This window comes from Neophocaena asiaeorientalis, unplaced genomic scaffold (assembly GCF_003031525.2).
Source record: "Neophocaena asiaeorientalis asiaeorientalis breed wild unplaced genomic scaffold, Neophocaena_asiaeorientalis_V1.1 scaffold220, whole genome shotgun sequence".
Taxonomy (NCBI): Eukaryota; Metazoa; Chordata; class Mammalia; order Artiodactyla; family Phocoenidae; genus Neophocaena; species Neophocaena asiaeorientalis.
In genome coordinates this window covers 7247495-7274151 of record NW_020174042.1, presented here as the reverse complement: position 1 = coordinate 7274151, position 26657 = coordinate 7247495, and the positions used below count along the sequence as shown (strand labels likewise).

At 37.6% G+C, this 26657-nt stretch overlaps 1 protein-coding gene across 1 annotated transcript in view; it reads right to left on the bottom strand.

Moving 5' to 3' along the window:
* The window catches only part of AOPEP (aminopeptidase O (putative)), a 357455-nt gene that overhangs the window by 303038 nt on the left and 27760 nt on the right, over positions 1 to 26657 (bottom strand). The window contains exon 2 of the mRNA XM_024753805.1: positions 1311 to 2223. Coding sequence (XP_024609573.1) covers positions 1311 to 2086 — 776 coding nt within the window. The 5' untranslated portion in view covers positions 2087 to 2223. The remainder of the gene's footprint in view (positions 1 to 1310; positions 2224 to 26657) is intronic.

Below are 26657 nucleotides of genomic sequence, written 5' to 3'. Positions count from 1 at the left end.
ACAGTATATTGTCAAATCTTACTGAAAAGCCCATCTTCAATAATTTCAAAAAAATCTGAAGATACAGTAGGAACACCTATTTCTTTCCCTCACAGACTCCCAAGAATATCAAACAAGTTATTCTATAGATAAGTCACTATGCTTTTGTACTGATGTAAATTTGCACCACCCCTGCACTATCCCAAAGGCCACCTCAGACTCCAGCAGAAATGACAGGAAGCAAACTCATTCTGAGCAGGGAGGGAGACCAGAGCAGGAGGTAAGATTAGAGGCAAAGAACGGGATAATGAGAGCTCAAAGTCAAAGTGATGCTTTAAAAAATATAATCTAGAAGGTTTTTTGGGGGGTGAGTTGGGGGAGAGACGTAAGCAATTTACCGAGACCACTGCCTCCATTAAGGGAGTCCAATGCTATAAAAGAAGGCGCTGAAAACAAGCTCACAGAGATGAACGCTCCTCCAACCAAGATCTGCTATAATTATTGTATTGCTTTGCAGTACATTAGCACAAAGAAATAGGTAGAATAATGAGGAATCAATAAAGTTTGATTTGAAAATTCTCAAATTCTAAAAACCCTGAACAACTGTTAGAGGACAGGCAAGAAGAAAAGAACAAATGACTGCCTAAATACCCACCCTCTGAACATCGATGCCTCATCAATTCCTTCTCCCCACACAAAAAATCAGCAGTCTCCTTGGTGTCAGATACCCAGAATCATGGTCAAAGAGGCAAGTGTGGACTCAGCAGGACTGACTGTCACCCTCAGAACCAAACCTTTCCAGTGTTTGAGGGTTCATATTACACAATAACTGACAAAGTCCAGGGAGGCATTGCTGCCAAGAGACAGGTACAGTAAGAAAGCCACAAAGCAGAGCTGGCTTTATTTGGAAGCACTTTGCCAGGCTTCACACCAACCCAACTTGGCAGCTATGTAATCCCTCAGGGGGAATATGAAGGAACTTTGAGAAAGTATCTGCTCAAAGATACGTATCGTTTCCATCTACAGTACTGGAAGCTGCCAGCAGAGATCTCAACAGAGAGCTAGGCTCGGCATTTAACCATTAAACCTGACTTTCAGTCTCCTAACTCAGAAATACAGGGGCTTAATAAAGTAATCTTTTCATCCTGACTTAAGGGAAGTAATCCTATTAAGAGTTCAGCATGCCTGGGAATTTACCTGCTTCACTGTGGGTCGAAGGATTTAAGGTTAGATGGGTAATGCCACAATAAAGAGGAGTGTCTTTACATAGACTCACCTCCCGGTGTGTAAGATTAATGGGCAGGGGACTGCAGAGTGCCCAGATAACCTACCTGCCACTCTGGTCTGAGGTCCACGTAACTGATCGCCCCTGGGGTTTGGTTGTGTACTGTATCCTTATGGCATGAGGAAAGTCAGTAGCTGTCTGAACCCCTGTCTTCCTGATCTGTAAGCTCCAAGTGTCAATGTCAAACAGGAGTTCCCCACAACCAGGAGCCTGGCTGCAGCAAGCATAATAGTCTAACTGCTCCCTCCAACGATCTGCAGGCAGAGCCACGAGTTCACGTACAATCTGATTCCTGAGCTTGGGAGACCTTGTAAATTTTTCAATACCTGGCACAGCAGCAACATCCACCTCCTCAACCTTTAACACAGATAAATCACAGCAGTCCAACACTAGCAAAAAATCCTCACTCCCATGATTCCCTGTGTCACAGCAGTACTTTGAGCTAGAAATCCCAGAAGCCTGTTCCTGGTTGTCATGGTTACCATCTTTACCAGACGTATCTTTTTCACCTTTACCACAGATTACAAAATCATTATATCCCACTTTAGATGAGACGGTCCTTGTATTTGTTACAGGAATATGGCAGGGTTCAGGCATCCTAAATTTGCAGGCTTCGTTTGACTCTGATGGGTAGGTTTCCTCGGTGGAACTACTCTGTTTCTTGAATTTATTTCCAGACTCGAAGAAAAGCACTATGGTGCCCTCAATTATTTGACTTTCGAAATCCACATCTAAATCCAGTACATAGTGCTTCACAAGTATGTGGCTGGTGTTGGCCATGAGAGGCAGGTCATCTCGGGAAGGATCCAGCTTTATGTCCATGGTATAGGTGTTGTTCGAGAACTTTGTTAAAATCTCAGAAGGGGCTTCCTGTCAGTCCCAATCTTCCAGAGTCATAAATGGCTGCTTACCAAAAAACACCCGATGTCACAAATTAGGGTTCCACAACTTTCAGTCCCCTGGTAAAGAAGAAAAACACAATCACACAAAATTCCAAACAAGACCCTTTGCTCCTGCAACTGCTGCTTCTGCAAGTTGACTACCTCCTTAAATAATTCCCCAATGTACTAGAAGCTCATGGCTAGAAGGCAGACTAATCTTTTTGACTGACATCAAAGAAAATTACATTATGGGTTTCTAAAAATATTTCAATTATCAATGGAATGAAAGGGGCCTCCACAAAACCAGAAGAATCATGTTCCTAACTAGAACAGTCCTTGTTTCGGAAAACAGCAATTGTTAGGCAAAAGTGTAACATCACTGTACATCTTGTTTTAAAAGATATTAAATGTATCGTTTCTAATTTTGTGCACCAAAAGAAAAGGGATTGTTTCTCTACTATGATTCTAAGTAACAAATGTGAATGAAGGCTAAATGGTCTCATATGTTTTATTCTTTGAGAGTAATCATTTAATACATACAATGTAACTCCAGGGATTATTGTACTTTTCACATTAGGACTGCTCTCATATCAACACTTCCAGTAAATTACAGGAAAATGAGCCAATTTACCAAGAGTGCATTCTAAGTATTCCTTTGAGATTGTTCATGGAGATTTTTCAAATTTATAGTTAAATACTCAAGGTATATCATTACATCTTAATAGCTGAAAGCCCATTAACATTCTGGATAATAGCCTTCTTGTGGCAAACGAAAAGGTCTTCTCATCTGAAAAAAAAAAAAAGGTATGCAAATGCCTATAAAAGGAAGGAGAGAAATTAAAACGTGGAAACAGATGTTGTAATAAAATGCCCAAGTTCTTCATAAAAGTTCTGATCAAAATGTAGTCCTATTTTATAACAGCAATCCAGCTAAAAGAAAAATTATTTGAAATTATTTCAGTCCCTGTTGTGTACCTAATTTCTTTCAGCATATATTTTTTTAACCAAAAGTGGAAAAAAAAAATGGCAGGGAAAAAGAAACAAAAACTCTGACAGAGTAGATTTATTTAAAATCACTTTTGTATTTCTAAATATCAAGAGGTATTCTTTTATCAACAGCAAAACAACATTACTTGCTTGACTTTTCAAGTAAAATTGAGCCCTCCATTTTTATTGTTTAACTCCTCCTCACTTCCCTTCTAACTTTTTCGGCCAATCTCCTAGACTCTTATTTCCTTTCCTTCTAGAATCTCATTCCAACAATCAAAACTATTGAACTTTCATTTTCTACCTCTCCACAGGCTATTTCCTCATCAAAATCTCACCTATCCTTAAAAGAAGCTGGCTTCCTGCAGCCTTGTACAATCTGGTTTCAGGCTATTTTTTCCAGTCATGGAGACCACACTCCCTTTGAATCCTTGTCCTCTATTCAAAGGGCCTACTCAGCACACTGCTCCCTAAAGATGACCTGACATCTTGCCTCCATGCTTTTTGGAGGCAAGTAGTGTGCCACACCTGGAGTGCTCCTGGCTCCCACCTCCCATATCCACCTGCCAAATTCTGTTCTCCCTCCACACAGTTCAAGTCCAATTGCCTCCTGAAATCCTTCCCTGCTCCCTACTCTCCCTCCCCCATCCCCACCAAACTGTATGTGGTAATACACACTTTGACTTTAAGAATGATAGGAATTGAGAGAAATCAGGGATGTAAAAGAATAGTCTGAGATTACCTTAAGGAGAAGCTGGCACTCACTTTAATCCTAGAAAAGTCAATGGGCAAAGGGAATAAGCCAGGGTATTTTCTTTTCTGCATGAGAACAATTGAACTTGTCACATAATGAATAATAAACTACAATAAAGCTACTGGCTATATCTATGTAATTAGAAACAACGGATGCTAAAACTTCATCCTGCTGGTGTTTGGAGCTGCTGTAATGCAGTATTTTGTTGACTGGGCTATTTTTTTAATAAAAAGCAAAAACTGAATACACACACGAGGAAAAGCCTGAATCAATTAAGACAAGGCTTAACTTTGCGGCTGTCTAAACTATCAAATTTGAAAAAGAATACTTTAGTATTTCTAATAATATAGATAAAACCATTTATTGTCTAACCCTAATAGATTCCTTCATTTACTTGTGAAAGTTAATATAATTTAATAAAATATATTCTATAGAGTAGTTTTCATCACTTCTGTCCCTGGTGGCTGTCCCTAGGCTGCCTTAGAGCCCTGCCCATCCAAGACTGTTAATGTCACTTTGTTTGTCAACCTAACTGGAAATCCTTTTGTCCTCTTCAGTACATTCTTTTTATTTTTAAATTGAAGTCTAGTTGATGAACAATATTATATTGTTCTACAGGTATACAATTCAGTGATTCACAACTTTTAAAGGTTACACTCCATTTATAGTTATTATAAAATATTGGCTATATTCCCTGTGTTGTACAATACATCATTGTAGCTTATTTTATACATAATTGTTCATACCTCTTAATCCCCTACCCTTATGTTGCCCCTCCTCCTTCCCTCTCCCCACTGATAATCACTAATTTGTTCTCTATATCTGTGAGCCTGCTTCTTTTTTGTTATATTCACTGGTTTGTAGAATTTTTCAGATTCTACATATAAGTGATCTCATACAGTATTTGTCTTTCTCTGTCTGACTTATTTCACTTAGAATAATACCGTCGAAGTCCACCCACATTGTTACAAAAGGCAAGATTTTCATTCCTTTCTATGGCTGCATAGTAGTCCATTGTATATGTATACCACATCTTCTTTATCTGTTCATGGACATTTACGTGGCTTCTGTATCTTGGTAAGTGTAAGTAATGCTGCTAAGAACACTGGGGTGCGTGAATCTTTTCCAATTAGCGTTGTTGCTGTTGCTGTTTGAATATATACCCAGGAGTGGAATTGCTGGGTCATATGGTAGTTTTATTTTCAGTTTTTTGAGAAACTTACACACTGTCTTCCACAGTGGCTGCAACAATTTACATTCCCACAACAGTGTACAAGGGTTTCCTTTTCTTCACATCCCCTCCAACATTTGTTATTTGTGTTCTTTTTGATGACAGCCATTCTGACAGGTGTGAGGTGATATCTCATTGTGGTTTTGATTTGCATTTCCCTGACGATGAGTGATGTTGAGCATCTTTTCATGTGCCTGTTGGCCATCTGCATTTCCTCTTTGGATAAATGTCTATTCAGGTCTTCTCTGCCCATTTTCTAATCAGGTTGTTTGTTTGGGTTTTTTTTGTTGTTGTTGTTGTTGTTTTGATTTTGGGTTTTTTTTTTTTGATGTTGAACTGTATGAGCTGTTTATATATTTTGGATATTAACCCCTTATCAGTCACATCATTTGCAAATATTTTCTCCCATTTAGTAGGTTTAGTAGGTTGTCTTTTGTTTTTGTTTTTTTTTCCTTTGCTGTACAGAAGCTTTTAAGTTTAATTAGGTCCCATTTATTATTTGTGCTTTTATTTCCTTTGTTTAGGAGATAGAGCCAAAAGAACATTGCTGTGATTTATGTCAGAGTGTTCTGCCTGTGTTTTCCTCTGGGAGTTTTATGGTTTGGGGTCTTACATTTAGGTCCTTAATCCATTTTGAGTTTATTTTTGTGTACACTGTTAGAGAATGTTATGATTTCATTCTTTCACATGTAGCTGTCCAGTTTTTCCAGAACCACTTATTTAAGAGACTTTCTTTTCTCCCTTGTATATTCTTGCCTCTTTTGTTGTAGACTAGTGACTTTATTCCTGGGCATTCTATCCTGCTCCATTTGTCTATATTCTGTTTTTGTGCCAATACCATTCTGTTTTGATTACTGTAGCTTTGTAGTATAGTCTGATGTCAGAGAGTGTGATTCCTCCAGCTCTACTCTTCTTTCTCAAGATTGTTTTGGCTATTTGGGGTCTTTTGTGTTTCCATACAAATTAAAATTTTTTTTTGTTCTAGGTCTGTGAAAAATACCATTGGTATTTTGATAGGGATTGCATTGAATCTGTAGATTGCCTTGGATAGTATGGTCATTTTAACAATACTGATTCTTCCAATCCAAGAACATGGTATAGCTTTCCATCTGTTTGTGTCACCTTCAATTTCTTTCATCAGCGTCTTATAGTTTTCAGAGTACAGGTCTTCTGCCTCCTGTGGTAAGTTTATTCCTAGGTATTTTATTATTTTTGATGTTATGGTAAAGGGGACTGTTTCTTTAATTTCTCTTTCTGATAGCTGTTAGTGTACAGAAATGCAACAGATTTCTGTATATTAATTTTATATCCTGCAACTTTACTGAATTCATTGATGAGTTGTAGTAGTTTTCTGGCATCTTCAGGATTTTCTACAAATAGTATCATGTCATCGGCAAATAGTGACAGTTTTACTTCTTCTTTTCCAATTTGGATTCTGTTTATATCTTTTTCTCCTCTGATTGCTGGGGCTAGGGCTTCCAATAATATGATGAATAAAACAAGACAAGGGCATCCTTGTCTTGTTCCTGATCTCAAAGGAAATGCTTTCAGCTTTTCACTGTTGAGTATGATGTTAGCTGTGGGTAGGTCCTATATGGTCTTTATTATGTTGAGATATGTTCCCTCTATGCCCACTTTCTGGAAAGTTTTTATCATAAACGGATGTTGAATTTTGTCAAAAGCTTTTCTGCATCTATCAAGATGATCATCTGGTTTTTATTCTTCAATTTGTTAATGTGATGTATCACATTGATTGATTTGCAGATATAGAAAAATCCTTGCATCTCTGGGATAGATCCCACTTCATCACTGTGTATGATCCTTTTAATGTATTGTTGGATTCAGTTTGCAAATATTTTGTTGAGGATTTCTGCATCTATGTTCATCAGTGATATTGGCCTATAATTTTCTTTTTTTGTGATATCTTTATCTGGTATTAGGGTAATGCTGGTCCCATAGAATGCGTTTGGAAGTGTTCCTTCCTCCACAATATTTTGGAATATTTGGAGAAGGATAGGTGTTAACTCTTCTCTAAATGTTTGGTAGAATTCACCTGTGAAGCCATCTGGTCCTGGACTTTAGCTTGTTGGAATTTTTTAAATTACTGACTCGATTTAATTACTGGTAATTGGTCTGTTCATATTTTCTGTTTCTTCCAGTTCAATCTTGGGAGATTGTACATTTCTAAGAATTTGTCCATTTCTTCTAGGTAGTCCAGTTTTCACAGTAGAGTTGATCACAGTAGTCTCTCATGATCCTTCATATTTCTGTGGTGTTGGTTGTAACTTCTTTTGCATTTCTGGTTTTATTGATCTGGGCCCTCTCCCTTCTTTCTTGATGAGTCTAGCTAAAGGTTTATCAATTTTGTTTATCTTTTCAAAGAACCAGCTTTTACTTTCATTGATCTTTTCTATTGTTTTAGTTTCTATTTCCTTTATTTCTGCTCTCATCTTCATGATTTCTTTCCTTCTACTATCTTTGGGTTTTGTCTATTCTTCTTTCTCTAGTTCCTTTAGGTATAGGGTTAGGGGCTTTTTGGCTTTTTTTTTTTCCTATAAGTTATGATAATGTTTTATTTTATTTCTTTTTTCCAAGCTTCATTGTGATATAATTCACCTATATTTTATTTTTTTCCATTCTTTTTTTTATTGAAGTATAATTGATTTACAATGTTGTGTTAATTTCTGCCATATAGCAAAGTGATTCAGTTATACATACATACACATTTTTATATTCTTTTCTATTATGGTGTATCATAGGATATTGAATATAGTTCTCTTGAACTATATTGAATATAGTGTTACACAGTAAGACCTTGTTGTTTATCCGTTCTATATATAAGAGCTTTCATCTGCTATAGGGTTAGGTTGTTTATTTGAGATTTTTCTTGTTTCCTGAGGTAAGCCTGTATCGCTATAAACTTCCCTTTTAGAACTGCTTTTGCTGCATCCCATAGGTTTTGGATAGTCATGTATTCATTCTCATTTGTCACCAGGTACTTTCTGATTTCCTCTTTGATTTCTTCAGTGAGCCACTGGTTGTTTAGTAGCATATATATATAATTGCTTTAAGTTGTTGATCTGTTAATTTCAAATGCATTTTAACAACCCAACAGTTGTACTCTCCTCTCCTCATGATTACTATTTTTGATATCATATTTTACATCTAATTGTTTTGTGTCTCCCTTAACTGCTTATTGTGGATATAGATTATTTTACTACTTTGGTCTTCTAACCTTCCTACTAGCTTTGTGCATGGATGATTTCCTACCTTTATGTTTGCCTTTATTGATGAGCTTTTACATTTTGTAATTTTACTTGTTTCTAGCTGTGGCCTTTTCTTTCTCACCTAGAGAAGTTCCTTTAACATTTGTTGTAAAACTGGTTTGGTGGTGCTGAATCCTTTTAGATTCTGCTTGTCTGTAAATCTTTTGATCTCTCCATCAAATGTGAATGAGAGCCTTGCTGCATAGAGTATTCTTGGTTGTAGGTTTTTCCCTTTCATCACTTTAAATATATCATGCCACTCGCTTCTGGCCTGCAGAGTTTCTGCTGAAAAGTCAGCTGATATCCTCATGGGAGTCCCCTTGTATGCTATTTGTTGCTTCTCCCTTGCTACTTTTAATAGTCTCTTTATTTTTAATTTTTGTCATTTTAATGACTATGTGTCTTGGTGTGTTCCCCTTTGGCTTAATACTGTAGGGGACTCTTTGCACTTCCTGGACTTGGATGACTGTTTCCTTTCTCAGGTTAGGGAAGTCTCCAGCTATTATGTCTTCAAATATGTTCTCAGCCTCTTTCTCTCTCTCTTTTCCTTCTGATACCCCTATAATGCAAATATTAGTGCACTTGATGTTGTCCCAGAGGTCTCTTAAACTGTCTTTATTTCTGTTTTTTTCTTTTTTCTTTTGTCTGTTTAATGTCAGTGATTTCCTCTACTCTGTCTTCCATCTTGCTGATCCCTTCCTCTGTATCATTTAGTCTACTGTTGACTCCTTCTGGTAAGTCTACTGTTGACTCCTTCTGGTATATTTTTCATTTCAGTTATTGTATTCTTCATCTCTGTTTGGTTGTTCTTTATAACTCTTTGTTAAAAACTTCTAACTTCTTGCTCTGTGCATACATTCTTCTCCCAAGTTCTTTGATCATTTTTATGATCATTACCCTGAGCTCTTTCTCAAGTAGATTGTCTATTTCCACTTCACTTAGTTCTTCTTCTGGGGTTTTATCTTGTTCCTTCATCTGGAACATGCTCCTCTGATGCCTCATTTTGCCTGAGTTGCTATCTGTATTTTTATTTATCTGGTAGGTTAATTATGTTTCCTGACCCCAAAGAAGTGGCCCATCTCATCATCCAAGCTATATGTTCTAGGGGTTTCCCCATGAGGGCTGTGTGGGTCCTTCTGTTGCAGGAGGCTATGTGGGTGGTCTGGTAGTCTTGGTTGGCCCCTAATCCACTTGGCTGCCAGGCCCTGCCTTGTGCGGAGCCTTCTGGCTGCTGGTTGGCTGGGCCTGGTCATGAAGCAGCTGACTGCAGAACCCCAGGAGGCCTCTGGGCTACTGCTGGCTCACTGGTGGGCAGAGTCAGGGTCCAGTAGACCCCAGGGCTGTTGTCTACCCACTGGTGGGTGAAGCCAGGTTCTGGGGTTAGTGCTGGATTACTGGCTTACAGAGCTGGGTCCTGGAGTCTGGCTACAGGGCCCAGGGATCCCACAGCTTGTGTCAGATCACTAGTGGGAGGGGCTGGTTCCTGACACAGTTGGGTACAGTATCTGGGATATCCCAGAGCTTGTGTTTGCCTGACAATGGGCAGGAACAGGGCCCAGCTGCCCCAGGGCAGGATCTGGCCTGCTGTAGGCAGGCTGGGTCCATAGGCTGTGGGATCATAGTTTTCTTATACCTGGTGACTGCCCCCTGAAGTGTGGAGCTGGGTCCTGGCCCTCTGGTGGGCAGGATCATGCCTAGAAGCATGTCTAGAGGTGGCTGTGGGCTCAGGAAGTCTTTAGGCAGCCCATCTGCTGAAGGGTGGGGCTTGTTCCTACCCAGTTCATTTCTTGGCCTGAGGCATCCCTACACAGGTGCTAACGAACAGTTGGGTGCAGCCAGGTCTTAGAACTGAGCTAGAGGGAGGGTTCCACAAAGGCACCTACCAGCACCAGTGTCCACATAGTAGCAGCTCCCCAGAATGGCTGTCACCAGTGTCTATGTCCCTAGGGTGAGCCACAGCTGACCCCCACCTCACTGAGAGACTCTCCAAGACCACAGGTAGGTCTAGTCCAGGTTCCTATCAAATTACTGCTTTTGTCCTGGGTCCCAGAGCATATGAGATTTTGTGTGTGCTTTAAGAATAAAGTCTCTGTTTCCCACTAGTCCTTTGGGACTCCCAAAATTAAGTCTCACTGGCCTTCAAAGCCAAATGCTCTGGTGGCTTGTCTTCCTGGTGCAGGACCCCCAAGCTGGGGAGCCCAACGTGGGGCTCAGAACACTCACTCCTGTGGAAGCACTATAATTATTCTCCAGTTTGTGGGTATGGGAGTTGATTATATTGTGAATCCGCCCCTACCCATTTCATTGTGGGTCCTTCTTTATGTCTTTAGTTGTGGAAGATCTCTTCTGGTAGGTCCTGATGATTGTTCTTAAAATAGTTGTGATTTTGGTGTGGTTGTGAGAGGAGGTGAGCTCAGGGTCCTTTTACTCCACCATCTTGGTCCCCACCTCTAAACCTCTTTCAGTGGATTCTTGAGTATACTCCATATAGAGGCAATTATAAATCTTTTCTCCTTTTAACTTCCCAAGTCCATGCCTGATGACTCATTCTTAGCTGATTATTTGGCCTCCTACCTGACTGAGATGATTTTGAATCCCTGAAACTCCACCATACCTCAAGGATTTCTAGTTCTTCACAATTAGTGCCACCTCCTGATTCAGAGGAAACATATTGCCTTCTCCAGATTCAGAGGAAACAATAATCCCTTCTCACCAAAGCCAATTTTTTCCCCCTGCATCCCAGCTTTTGGAGTCTGAGAGAGCCAAATGAACAGCACTCTTCTTGCACATCCAAATTCTGAACATACTGGGAAATAAGATGAGGATATGGCAAAGGGAGACCAAAATATCACATTATTGATGAAGACTAAACTGGAGAATATGACTTAGTGTGGGAGCCATATATATCTCAAAGCATTATGTTGTACACCTTAAAGTAATACAATATTATGTGTTAATTATATCTCAGTGAAACTGGAAAGAAAACAAATAAGCAAAAACTACGTTTGGTCCTGTTGTCCATTTTAACTAGTCTACTTTACTGAATTCTCAAGCTGAAAAATTCCTTAGGGCTCACTTCTAACACTCTAGTTTTACAAATGAAGACAATGAGGTCCAGAGAGGTAAAGCAATTTGCCCAAGGTCAATTTCTGAGCCTCTTCCACTTGCTGATACTTTTCCTTGAAATTCTCATCCTCATGACCATTTCCTTCATATTGTCCAAGTCATAAATCAAATGCTAAGACTCTCTTCCATACCCCACTCTACCTTTTTTATCTTCTTTCAGTTGTGTGGACTAGAATCAATTCAGAGTATAATAGCTTTGGAGAAAAAAGGAGAATTTTTAAGCAAGCCCAGAAGACTCAAAAGATCACCATCACCTTCGCATGGTTTCTAACCTAAGTTATGCATAATGTGTAAGTCTATTAAAACTTGTTTCTTATTACACCTATTTCCTTTTTGCCTTGGATTCATGGATGATCTAAACATTTTTCTCTGCAAGTACATAACTCTCACTGACATCAATCAGGGTCACAGTCCCATGTTTAGGGAAGAACTGTACTGACTGTGGTTGCAAACGCATATATCTGGCCACCTTGAAAGGCCTCTCTCAGCAAATAGTAACCATATTTCTAAGCAGTTCGTTGACTTCAGCACTTTTTGCTATTATTGTGCTCCAATTTTAAATGCCAGCTCATCTCACTAAAGCATTTTTCCATTCTCTGTCATAAGCCATAACATAAAATTCCTCCCTTTATCAAACCCAATGATTAGTTACCAGTGGCTAACCACTGCTACCTCTAAAATAAGTGTACTATGTGGTGTGTGTTTTAAATGCTTAAATGATTGTTTCAGCAACACCATTAAAGGCTTTGAAAGGTTTAATGTACAGAAATATTTTTCTTAAGAAAGGCTGGGGGGGGGGTGCGGGGGTTAGTGGAAAAGGATTAAATACTAAACAGAGCTATGGCACAGCAAAGAAACTGCCTTGTCACCTTTAATCATCCAAACAGAAGTGAGCACATTTACAAATGTGTGAAACAGCTTCCATTCTGGAACCCTCCAAAGAAAATAATTTCTCTCCTTTCAAGCTACAAAGCCCTCTGTATCACTCTCATGGCCCTTAACTTATCCTGCCTCGTTTTATAGTTACCTTCATCTTCCAAAGGTCTATAAAGAACTTGGGACTCCTAACTCATCTCTGTGTTCATGACCATGTTAAGTAGAATACCCTGTACACAGTAGGTTCTCAATAAATATCTGTGGAATTTGACATCTGAGGGCATTTGTGATTTCAATGTCTAGTTATTTACAGCACAGGGATTCTGGTCTGCATAGGTTCTAGAAGAAAGTTATTGCTTAAACATCTTCTTCCAGACAGCTCTCATTTCTTCTTCTCATCATACACCTGTACTTCTTTCTGTCACATCTCTTTTCTTGTAAGCAACTCAAGGGAAAAGGAGAGAGTTTTGCATATATGCTTATTACATAGCATTGAGCATACTGGGAACAGTTACAAAATATTTAATTCTACAGATTACTTGTTCAGAGGAAGACAGTTGTCTTCTATTGCAAGTGTGTTCATTCTTTAGGATACAGTGATTGCTCTTAATGACAGTAATTAGGTTACTGAAGTATATTGTTTCTGGGCATACTTCCTCAGATAGTCAGATGCATATAGTCATAGGAATATAGCTTATTGATGTGAAATTTGATGATTTCAGAATTAAAAGGAATCTTAGAAGTGCAAATGTATTATGTTTAGAAATGTCACACTAACATGTTATTTTGTAACTTATTTCTCTCACTCAAATAGATGCAAAATATAGCCATGAAAATGCAAATAAATCTAGCTTATTTAATTGCTACACGTTGTCCTGATATGAATATTCCATACTTTTTTTTAATTTACTTGGTTGCACCAGGTCTTAGTCGCAGTAGGCGGGCTCCTTAGTTGCGGCTCATGGGCTCCTTAGTTGTGGCATGTGAACTCTTAGTTGCAGCATGCATATGGAATCTAGTTCTCTGACCAGGGATCAAACCCAGGCCCCCTGCATTGGGAATGAAGAGTCTTAACCACTGTGCCACCAGGGAAGTCCCTGAATATTCCACAATTTAGCCATACATTTTCCTACTATAGAAATTTCAGTTATTTCAAATTTTTCATTCTTACAATATTGCAATGAACATCCTTGTACATGTCTCCTGGTACACATGTGCAAGTGTTTCCTGGGTAAAACACCTAGAATTCCATTTTGCCTAATATTAATATTGTCACACCTGCTTTCTGTTTTTTTTTTTCCCTGATATACTGATATATCTTCTCTATCCATTTATTTTTAACTTCTTTGGGTTGTTTTGCCTTGGGTATCTTTTTTAAGCAACATTGGGCTGTATTTTTTTTAATATATAGTCATTTAGATAACTGAAATTAATTTTATTTACATTTATCATGATTATGTTATAAGAGCACTAGTCTCAACCAAGTTATTTTGTGCTTTCTTTTTACCATGAATTTCTTTGCTTCTTAGCTTTTACTTTTCTACTTTTTGTTGAATTTTTCTGAATTCTCTTTTTTCCCTCTACTGTTCATACCTTATACAATCTATTTCTTTTCTTGAATATGCCTACTTAAAGTCAATCTCTGAAAAATACAAGGACCATAGAAAGTCTTATCATGAGTCCTTCCTTCCTCTTCCCTACTCTATACCAGCTTCCATATTATTGTTGCTAATATCTTAGCATCACATTGTTTTCAACAACCTTCATCCAACTCAGGAAAAAGTCAGTACTTATTTGTTCACAAGCTTCCTTGCTCATGGTGGATTCATACATTTCACTCCTTCTTTCGGGGTTCAGTTTTATTACAGTTACTATTGCTACATAACAAATTAACCCAAAATTTTATAGCTTCAAAAAGCAAGATTTTATTATATTCTTTATAAATATAAAATATATTTATTATACACCTTATATATATTACTCAGATAGGGCATTCTTCTGAATCTTATGAATTTGACTATGGCACTCAGTGGAGAATGGGCATGTCTGGGAGGTCTGATGATCAGAGTGGCTACACAAAACCTCTCTAACATGGAAATCTCAGAATAGTCAGAAAACTTATACGGTACCTGGCAGCCTCCAGAGCAAGTGTCCCAAAGAACCAGTTGAAAGCTGAATGACCTTTTCTGATCTAGCCTCAAAGGTCAAGGGCTTGTGGAAGTGGTATCACTTCCACCAGATGCTACTGGTTTCAAAAGAGAGTCATATGGCCAGTCCAGATTCAAGAAGAGGGAATTCAACTCCACCTCTGGTTAGGTAACATTGGAGAAGAGCATGTAGGATGGTAGATATTGTTATGACCCCTTTAGGAAAATACAATTTGCTACAATTTCCTTTTTACTTAAGTATATCTTTAGTAACTCTTTCAGGAGGAATCTGGGAGTAGTAAACTCTTTCAACACTTGCATGTTTGAAAATGTCTTTAATACATCCTCACTATTAATGATCATTTAAGTGTAGACTTTTAGGCTGACAGTTATTTTCACTTAGCACTTTGAATATATATTACTCTACTATATTCTGACATCTTTTTGCTGATAAGAAGTTTGTAATCAATTTGCATTTCTTGATATTTACTGTTTTTTCTCCCTAGTAGCTTTTATATTCTTTCATTATCTTTGAGTTTCTACAGTTTCATTCAATGTGACTAAATGTGGATTTATTTTTATTTGGCTTGCTCAGGATACAGTGTGCTCCTTCAGTTGAAGGACTTGGGAATTCTTTCCATGTCTAGCCCTGAGTAGACAGCAGATTTCCTTGCCTCTCTGTTGGGACAGTGTAACGGAATTTTCTTTCTCCACTGAATGTAGGGATCTCCCCCTTATGGCTTCTGGCTTTACACAAATAATTCAGTTTTAGTTCTCCACATGTACTGAGTCCATGGCTGGGTACCCCTTCCTTGGTGGAGATCAAGTCTCCCTTACCCACCCCCGCCACACCCGGCTATTAAGGCCTATACCTATTCCTCTGTGAGAGCCTCTTAGATTAGACTCCTATTCATCATACTAACTTTCCATTCCCTCTCCATTTTGGTCAACTAAGATAAGCCTTTCTTGGTTTTGAATTTGCGTGTATGTGTGTCTGTGTGTGTGTAGCCATGTGTATGTTGTTATATTTTACCCAGCATTTCTAAATACCTGATATTGGGAGGGGGATTTCCTTTTAACTCAGTTGATCATATGGACCATAAAGCCATGAACCCTGCTATACCACTTAAATAGTCCATACCCACAAGTCCTTTGGCTCAAGAAATTTTCATGAAGGACATGCTTCACTGAATAATTTTATAAGGACCATAGCTATAGATACCCATTCATCATCACAGAAGCCTGGAGAGATGATTAAAGATTAAGAGGATAAGAATATGTGCAAAGAAAGAAGCCAAGATGCAGAGAAAGCTGGATTATATTATTCATTCATTCAACAAATACATGGAATCATCTTCAATTTTCCCTTTGTCTAGTAACTCTCTCGCTCTCCCCACCATGTCCTCAAGGAAAGCTTTCCTGACCTCACTGATTAAGTCAAATTACCCTATTATGATATCTCACAGCACTGTGTACTTTGCAGCACAAAAAAAGTATTAGCTTTACATCTGTTTCTATAATTATTTAATTAATATTATTCTTCCTCTAAAATGAAGGGGAGTGCCCCTTCTGGTAGTAGTGGAATAGCTTACATCAGACCAATCCTCCCATTGACAACACTTATAAACTCTAGACAACAACAACAAAAATCTGAAGGCATATGGGAATAAGCAAAAAGCTCACAGAAACTGTAGGTAGTTGACACCTGGGAGAAGAGAATGGCACTGAGCTTCCTATTTTACAGTTTTTCATCTAACAGTAGGCCCTACTTGGTGCTAGGCAGAGCAGCTAAAATTCAGACTGAAATCTGCAATTTCAATGGCTGAAGAATCGGAGGACAGAGTTCAGAACTGACTCAGCAGCTAGAAGGTAAAGAAGGAAAACTTCAGGAAGGACGAGAGCCTCATATTCTACATATAAACTGCCCAATTTTCTAACTGACCCCATGTTCGGGGCAAACCAAACAGTCCTCTTATGCTAAATGAACAGAACTAAACTGAGATTTTTACTGCTGCCTAATGCAGGGAAGGTAAAGTCAGAAGTTTGAGTTCAGCCAAGTTAACTGCCTGATAAAATAAAACATTTAGTACTGCTTAGAGGAACATAAGGAACCCAGAGTTTCTATAAAATATCAACACAATGTTCAAGATAAAACCTGAAATTATTAGGCATAAAAGAAACAAGAACATAGGACCCGTATTCAAAGAAAAAGCAATCAAGGGAAACTGACTTGAGTAGACCAAAATATTAGAATTAGCAGGCAAGGACCTTAAAGCAGGTATTAGTATTATAATTAAGGACATAAATGCTGTAATAAATGAACTAAAAGGAAAACTGAGCAGAGATAAACAAAACTAGACTCACCAAGAAAAAAAGGCAGTAAGTTCAAATAAATAAAATCAGAAATGAAAGAGGAAAAGTTACAACTGATACCACAGAAATACAAAAGAACATAGGAGACTACTATGAACAATTATATGCCAACAAACTGGACAACATAGAAAAAAATAAATTCCTAGAAACATACAGTCTTCCAACACTGAATCATAAAGAAATAAAAAATCTTGAATAGATCAATTACTAGTAAGGCAACTGAATCAGTATCAAAAACCTCCCAACAAACAGAAGTCCAGGACCAGATGGCTTCAGTGGTGAATTCTACCAAACACTCAAAGAAGATTTAATCATATCCTTCTCAAATTGTTCCAAAAAACTGAAGAGAAGGGAACACTTCCAAATTCATTTTTTGAGGCCATCATGACCCTCATACCAAAACCAGACAAGGACACCACAAAAGGAAAAGAAAACAAAAGAAGAGAAAATTACAGGCCAATATCCCCAATGAACAAAGATGCAAAAATCCTCAACAAAGTATTAGTAACCTAATTCCAACAATACTTTAAAAAGATCCTGCACTATGATCAAGTGGGATTTATTCCAGCGATCCAAGGATGGTTCAACACAGCAAATCATCATAGGGATACATTACATTAACAAAATTAAAGATAAAAATCATATGCACATCTCAATAGATGCAGAAAAAGCATCTGACAAAATTGAACATCCATTTAGGATAAAAACTCTCAACAAAATGAGAATAGAGGGAACATACCTCAACATAATAAAGGCCATATAGGACAAACCCATACCTAACAACATACTTAACAATGAAAAGCTGAAAGCTGTTTTTCTAAGATCAGGAACAATACAAGGATGCCTACTCTTGCAATTTTTATTCAACTTAGTATTGGAAGTCCTAGCCATGGCAATTAAGCAAGAAAATAATAAAAGCCATCCAAATAAGAAAGGAAGAAGTAAAACCATCACTATTTGCAGATGATATACTCTATGTAAAGAAAACTCAAAGGACTCCAGCAAAAAACTCTTAGAAGTACAAAAGAATTTGATAAAGTTGCAGGATACAAAATTAATATACAGAAATCTGTGGCATTTCTATACAGCAGTAACAAAATATCAGAAAGAGAAGTTAAGAACACCATCCCATTTACAACTGCATCAAAAAGAAAAAAATATCTTGGAATAAATTTAACCAAGAAGATGAAAAACCTAAACACTGGAAACTATAACACACTGATTAAAGAAACTGAAGACATAAACAAATGGAAAGATATTCCACGCTCATGGACTGAAATAATTAATACTGTTAAATGCCCATACCACCCAAAGCAATCTAAAAATTCAATGCAATCCCTATCAAAATTACACTTTTCACAGAACTAGAACAAATAATTCTAAAATTTGTATGGAACCACAAAAGACCCTTAATAGCCAAAGCAATCTTGAGGAAAAAAAAACAAAGCTGGATGTATCATGCTCCCTATTTCAAACTATACTACAAAGCTATAGTAATCAAAATAGTATAATACTGGCATAAAAAGAGACACATAGATCAATGGAACAGAATAGAGAGCCCAGAAATAAACCCACACATATACTAATTTATAACAAAGGAGCCAAGAATATACATACAATACAAAAGTATTGAAAATACTTTTCAATAAATGGTATTGGGAAAACTGGACAGCCACATGCAAAAGAATGAAACTGGACCACTACCTTATACCACACACAAAAATTAACTTGAAGCAGATTATAGACTTGAATGTAAATTGAGAAACCATAGAACTCCTAAAAGAAACACAGGTGGTAAACTCCTTCACATCACTCTTCTATATGTGTGCGTGTGTGTATTTGGATCTGACTCCAAAGGCAATGGCAACAAAAGCAAAAATAAACAAATGGGACTATACCAAACTAAAAAGCTCTGCACAGCAAAGGAAACCTTCAGCAAAACAAAAAGGCAACCTACTGAATGGAAGAAGTTATTTGCAAATCATATATCCAATAAATGACTAATATCTAAAATATATAAAGAACTCATCTAACTCAATAACAACAAAAAAGGTGATTAAAAACTGGACAGAGCATCTAAATAGACATTTTTCCAAAGAAGACATACAGATGGCCAACAGGCACATGGAAAGATGTTCAACATCAATCATCAGGGAAATCCAAATCAAAACCACAATGAGATATCATCTTACACCTGTCAGAATGACTATTATCAAAAAGACAGGAAATAACAAGTGTTGGAGAGGTTGTGGAGAGGTGGGATCCCTCCTACACTGTTGGGGGGAATGTAAATTAGTACAGCCACTATGGAAAAGAGTATGAAAGTTCTTCAAAAACTTAAAAATAGAACTACCATATGATCCAGGTACTCCATTTCTGGGTATAACAAAGAAAACAAAAACACTAATTTGAAGAGATATATGCACCCACTACGTTCACTGCAACATTACATACATTAGCCAAGATACGGAAACAACCTAAGTGCCCACTGATGGATAAATGGATAGAGAAGATGTGAGTTATATATACATAATGTAATACTACTCAGCCATAAAAAAGAAGGAAATCTTATCATTTTCAACAATATGGATGGATCTTGAGGGTATTATGCTAAGTGAAACAAGTCAGTCAGAGAAAGACCAATACTGTATGATTTCACTTATTTGTGGAATCTAAAAACCAAAACAAGTGAACAAACAAAACTACACTAAACTAATAGATACAAAGAACAGATTGGTAGTGTATCAGTGGGGAAGGGGTTTGGGGGTGGATGAAAAGGGGATTAACTGTATGGTGACAGATGGTAACCAGAATTTTTGTGATGATCACTTTTTAGTGTATACAAATATCAAATTATTATAGTGTATACCTGAAACTAATATACAGTTGACCCTTGAACAAAGCAGGGTTAGGGGTGCCAACCCCCTGTGCAGTTGAAAATCTGTGTATAACTTATAATCAGCACTTCAAATACATGGTTCTGCATCAGCACATAACAACCATGGATCATGTAGTACTGTAGTTCGTATTTATTGAAAAAAATCTGCATGTAAGTGGACCTGCAGTTCGAACGCATGTTGTTTAAGGGTCAACTGTAATGTTACATACCAATCTCAATAAAATATTTAAAAAATAATGAAGAGTGAGAACAAGCAGCACCCAGATCGTGGCTTCTAAATACCTTTTCCAATAACAGGAACCAGGCCTCCTTGGAGAAAGGGCTGACTCTGGTACTGGGACAGGGAAAACATAAGATGAGCCTGGAGCATCATATAGGCCCCAAAGTAAGGAATTTAAAAAAAAAAAAAAAAAAGGAAGGGGCATCTAAAAAGGACATAGGAACCAACTGAAAGAGCTTCCAATGGCCAAAGCTGGAACAATCTGAGTAAGATCATAAATAGTGATAGTACTGGATTAGAACCCAAAGAATAAAATAAATACCTATGATGACTCTATTTTAATATAAACAAATGATTGATAAATGGGCAGAGGGGAGGTAGGGTAGGATACATCTTCCTTACAGAAGAATTCCAAATATTAGATGTAGGTACTACCTCTTCCAAGAAGTAGAGTTTAATTTCCCTCCTCTTGAGTATAAGCTGCATTTAGTGACTTGTTTCCAAAGAATAGAGAATGGAAAAGGAAAAATACTAAGTTTACAGTAGAGGAACCTGCAGACATAAACTTGACCACATTATCAAAGTTATTAAGTCATATCAATATCATTATTGCCTGATTTGATTTGATAAGAAAGGCGCTTTACCTCTGTAGTATTCTTCCCAAAACCAATAACCTCAGTCTAAGCATAAGAAAACACCAGACAAACTTGACATTAAGGGACATTCTAAAAAATACTTGACCAGTACTCTTCAAAAATGTCAAGGCATGGGGACTTCCCTGGCAATCCAGTGGTTAAGATGCCATACTTCCACTGCAGGGGGCGCAGGTTCCATCCCTTGTCCGGGAACTAAGATCCCACACGCCACGCGGCGTGGCCAAAAATTAAAATTCAAGGCATGAAAAGCAAGTAAAATCTAAGAAACTGTTACAGATTGGAGGAGACTTGAGGATATTAAAATGGAATGTAATGCGGTATCCTACATTGGATCCTAAAACAGGAAAGAAAAAAAAACTGTAGTTTTTTTTCGTGGAAAAACTGTAGTTCGTATCATTGTACCGATGTTACTTTTATCATTTAACAAAGACATCATGATTATATGTATATTATGTATACCATTAGGGGAAGCTGGGTGATGTATGTGAGAGTTCTATACTATCTTCACAACTTTTTTAGTAAATCTAAAAGTGTTCTGAAAGAAACCATTTATTTTTAAAAGAATAGTTAAAATTTTACAAATTTGGTGAGATATATAAATCTAAAGATTCAAGAATCTGAACAAACCCAAACAAGACAAATGCGAAGGAAACCACACCTAAGCATATCATAGTCAAACTGCTGAGAATCAAAAACTTTAAAACTTGAAAGCAGCCAGAACAAAATATTACATTGGGGGACAGTAACACAAATGATAGCTGGCCTCTCATCAGAATGTCACTTGACTTATCAGAGACAATGGAGGCCCAGAAGACAATGGAATTATATCTTAAGTGCTCAGTGAATTGGGAGCAAAGTACATTTGCCTCAACTATATTAGTCCTAAAATCTTATAATTTGTTAGGAAGTCCTTATTTTTATACCTAGCAAAATGGCAGCCCATTTCTGGTTAAAATTATCCAAAATTCTGAATGAGTTGAGATTGAATTAATTTCTACTTTATTCAAAATTGGTATCTCCTCTCATTTATGTCTTTTTTAAAATTCTATTTCAAAACAAATATATTCTAATATACTAACCCTCCCTCCAAAATATCTAGCTCTTTCCTTCTTCAAGTATAAATTCTTATGAATATTGGACAAACGGACATAGCATGGAACAGGTTTTCTACTCAAAGGTTTGAGCAGCTTATTAAACTCTCAAGTCCCTCAGAACTTTTCTTTCAGATCCTCATTTTCATATATCCTCAATTTAATAGAAATCATTTGCTCTTAAACAGTTAATAAACTTTTAAAGTTGAAGTAATTTTTAAACAGCAGAAACAAGCCAATCAAAAGATCACCATTATCTCTGGTACAATTTTAATCTTTGAGTTTGGGACATGCTGACATGCTTTCAGTCACTGTATTTGGTTTCTGGCATTTTAACTTTAAGTTTTTCCCCTTTGTTCATTCCTTTTAATTTTTCTTTTACTTCAAGTAAAATTACAGTGTTAAAACAACATTAAGCTATATGTTTTAACTGAATAAGTACCAGGATATTCGGAGTTTAAATTCCCTTGGGAACCATAACTCTAACAACCTTCCCCCTCCCCCATATAAATACATGCTACAATAGGGTCTTTCATCGCAAAACTCGTGCCCGCGAGGCAACGTCATTTATCACTGAGTAAATAATGCAAGATAACATAATGAAAAGGGGATTTTGCTTTATTCCCTTAACTATAAATAAAAATATATAGCACTTTGCAGGATTACCACATGTGGTAGGATAGTAACTTAAATACCAATCTTTAAGCCAAACTATAAATAAGATAAACTATGCTCTCTGGTCTCAAGTTTTAAATAGTATCTCTTTTCTTTAAACTTACTGCTTTCATGAAGCATATAAGAGTGACTGCATATAATTTGTGATCATTGTGATCATGTAATGAAAGATCCTATTGTGATATGTATATGCAAAAAACAAAAAACAACTAGAGTTAAGGTTGTTGCAGGAATTACAAAAAGTGCTTGTGATGAAGATAATGCAGTGAAGCCAAGTCAGAATCAGAGCCAAAGACCTTTTCCTGGATAAAGAAAGCAAATCACTGTCAGCTGTGGCTTGATTTATATATTATAACAAACCAGTCAAGGGGTGAGGGAGACAGAGGTCGAAAATGTGAACACTGAAAACAAAAACTGATTCTACTCGCATCAGTATCAGTACACTGAGTTATGCTTCAACATGATGTGGTATGATGGAACTCAGATTCCCTCATGGCAGCTTGTGTTTATTCTGGCTGTTCTGATCACATCTTAGCATCCAGATGCCATTCCTCTTTGGTGCCTAATGTGTTTATGCTCACATTATCATCAGGCATTGCAAAGATCATATTAGAAGTGATTTCACTCCATTTTCAAAGAGTAAGGAATTTATCCCTTTGATTGCTACTTGCTCACAAAATACACCTTGTTTCAGTTTTCTAAAAAAGTGCCACTTAAACTAAATTATAGCAGAGTGATCGGAAAAGGACTCCTGGGAGAACTCGTTACAGTTATACAGAAAAGGAGATTTTGCTCTTCTACGCCTTTTTCAAGAAGTCATACTTGCCCATGGAGGCCGGCCAGTGAAGGCACTGGAAAGGTTACTTACCTTCTTAACTTCGATATCTGATTCCTCCTTAGGAGATGTGTCTTCATCAACACTGACTTATTTGTTTTGGGAACTACCAACAATTAAAGATTGAAAATGAAATACCTAAATTAGAAAATAACCTTTCTGTGTCAAAACTATTAAAGACATATCAATAGAACACAACAAAGAATGAATCAATCAGAACATTGTCTGTTGTAGCTACACCTCTCCTATCAAGTTTGACCATGTCCTCCTATAATCCTTTATCCTTCCCTCTTCCCTTGGTCTTTGTCATCTTGCTCAAGGAACAGGACTTTATATATCCAGACAACTTTCCACTATCCAGGGGCAAATCACCCGATTTGTCAGGTTTTTTTTTTTAAAAGTGCACTTATGAAAAACTTAAAACTAGTGAAAGGTAGTGAAAACATCTATTAGAGAGTATCTGCTTAGAAGAATTTATTATTTATTGAGTGCTTACTATGTAGCCACCACTCTCCTACTCTCTTGAAATCCTTTTTATTCTTACTATCCCCTTTTACAGATGAGGGAATTATCCCCAGACAGGCTAAGTGCCCAAGATTACCAACATGTGAACTCATGCAGCTGGACTCCAGAGTGTTCTTAATCACTATATACATGGCCTCTAGTGCATGGCAATCCTACAGAATAACCAGGCCATGCCACCTTGTATCAATGTCATTTGGAAACCAAAAAAAAAGGCCCATCACAGACAACAGCCAAGGTGAGGGGACTCCTGAGGACTGAGTTCAGGACGGTGAAGGGAGAATAATTAGGTCAGGGAAGGGAGAAGTGGGTACAAACAATAGACACTGCATCTCTGCCCAGCTCTTGTCCCACTCTAACACTTAAAAGAAGAGACAGTTCAATGAAAATGAGAGATCAGTAACATAGTTCTCTGACAGGTAGGAATTTTGAGGCGCTTTTCAAACTTTATAATGTTTAGTGCACCTAACTTCACACGTTTATTCTTTTCTTACTTTTGAAGAATAATGACTGTGTTTCTAAATATTAGCTATAAATATAATTAAATAATTTTATCCTATATCCATTTTATACCATATTTTTATTCTTCTTTTAATTATGACTGAGGATTAAGTAACCCCACTCCATTCCTCCTTCCATTACATTATTATTCAATACTCCTATTTACTGAGCATTGACTAGAGTAAGAAGTTGAATTTCCTAAGCTGAACCCATAATCACAATTTCAAGCCATTTCATGGATACTCTCACAAGGGCTTGAGTCCCTGCTTACTTAACTGTGACCACATCCACCGCATTAATGCTTGACTCCAGTAAAGCGCCCCCTTGTATTTTCCCATCTGAGTCAGCTGAGATTTGCAAGTTCCCATGTTTGCCCCTTGACCACACTCGGTTTGCCACCTCCCAGTAGTTATCTGGGTTCTGCACCATTCCTCTTCAATCCACCCTCATCTCCACCCCCAGGTTCACTGCCATGGCTTCTGCTTTCCACTCCTGCTCCTGGCCACAGACCACTGCTACCTCCTTCCTTCTTCGCACATCTACTTTCCCACCTCTCAGCTGACAGGAGCGTTTAAAGTTGCTCAGGCTTTCATGCTGGAAAGAAACAAGGATAACATAAATGTGTTTTCCCTTTCTTGGCCCAATAACTACCATTCTAGTCTTTGCTTTCATTTTGCTATCAAAGTTTTTAAACTGGTAATTTATACCTCTTCCATTGTATGATCACACATTTCTTATAACTGTTGAAATCTGGCAACTGACCAAACCACTTCACTGAAAGTTTACTTTTAAACATTCACAATGACTTACTTCTTACCACATCTAGCTTGACCTCAGTCCTCATTTTTCTTGACTCTCTCTGTGGCATCTGACACTACTACCTTCCGATGATTCCTAAGACATTGTACTACCTACCTTTCCTCTTACATCTCTGACTCCAGAACACTGGGTGTTCCCCAAGGCTCAGTCCTGGGCCCTCTTCCATTCTGGAGTCTTCCTTTTGCTCACATATCAGATACTCAACTAATCATTCTATGGAAAGGACTCAACACCTTATCAACAGCTCTGATCGTTAAGTCCCTGTCACCTATCTCCAAAGCAATGCTGCTCAAACTATCTATGGTAAGGGGCTAGTCATTTTTTCCCCTGTTACAGGTCAATACTTTTGTAAAATATAATAAAAACAAATCACAAAAAAAAAGAAAAAAGACATACAAAATACAAGCCCCTATTTTAAAATTATTAGATTTAATTTAAACATAATCAGAACAAACAACAGCATAGGAAAAAAAGACAAAAATTACTATAACAGTTTCTAAATTATTACTCTTTATTTCTGCACTCCTCTTCTTGCAGACCAACTAGTTTGTGGGTAGACACTGGCCGTGGACTACATTTCAAGGAGCACAGCTCTAGAGACCTGCAGGGCATCCAACTACCATCCTGCCACTCCCTTAACAGACAACAACTTCCATATTTCTGTCTGTTAGGGCAGCATCACCTTCCACTGGGCCCAAAAGTTTTGCCTCATCCTGACTCCTCTTTCCTTTGTAACTCTATCCAATCAATTACCAACCTTTAAATTTTCTTCCTTCAAATTGTCTTCCATCCAACTCTTCTCCACACTGACTGCAACAACCCTAATTCAGAAGCTAAGACCCCCTACTTGAACTATCATACAACAACCTTCTAAATGAGTCTCCGTGTATGGTAAGCAGTCATTAGTGCTATTTACAAATATTTCCAGTTTTACCTCCCTGGCCCCTCCTCTCAAACACAGAAAACTACAATTTCTGGAACCCTTGTAGTTGGTTACTGCCATGTGACTAGTTGTACCCAATGAGTTGTAAATGGCCTCGTATTTAATTGCTGGTGCACGACCCTCTAGAGTGTTCTTTTCCTTCTCTTAAGGCAAACAAAATATGAGATACTGGCTATTCTATCAGTCTGGGTCTCTGAATGACTATGATAAAGGAGAGCCTCCAACTGAGCTGTGATGGACATGCAGCATGAGCAAGAGACATATCTCTATTTTTTTAAACCACAAAGATTTTAAAGATGCTTGTTTCTATTGCTATCTCATAGCTTGTACACTCTGACCCAAGCCTCTCCTCTCTCCAAAACCACACCACCAAGACCAAGGTCCCTGAAGCACTAATTTATCATCATGTCCCCACTTTTAAAAAATAAAATAAAACAAAATGGCATGCCTCAAATGAATTTCTGTGGTTTAAAGAAAAAAAAAAACAACGCAAACTCCTTAGTATCAAAGCTCTCACCAACCTATTTTTTCAAACATCCTACCAGATCAACCTCTTTTACCTGAATCTGACAGACTCACCACCCCATACCA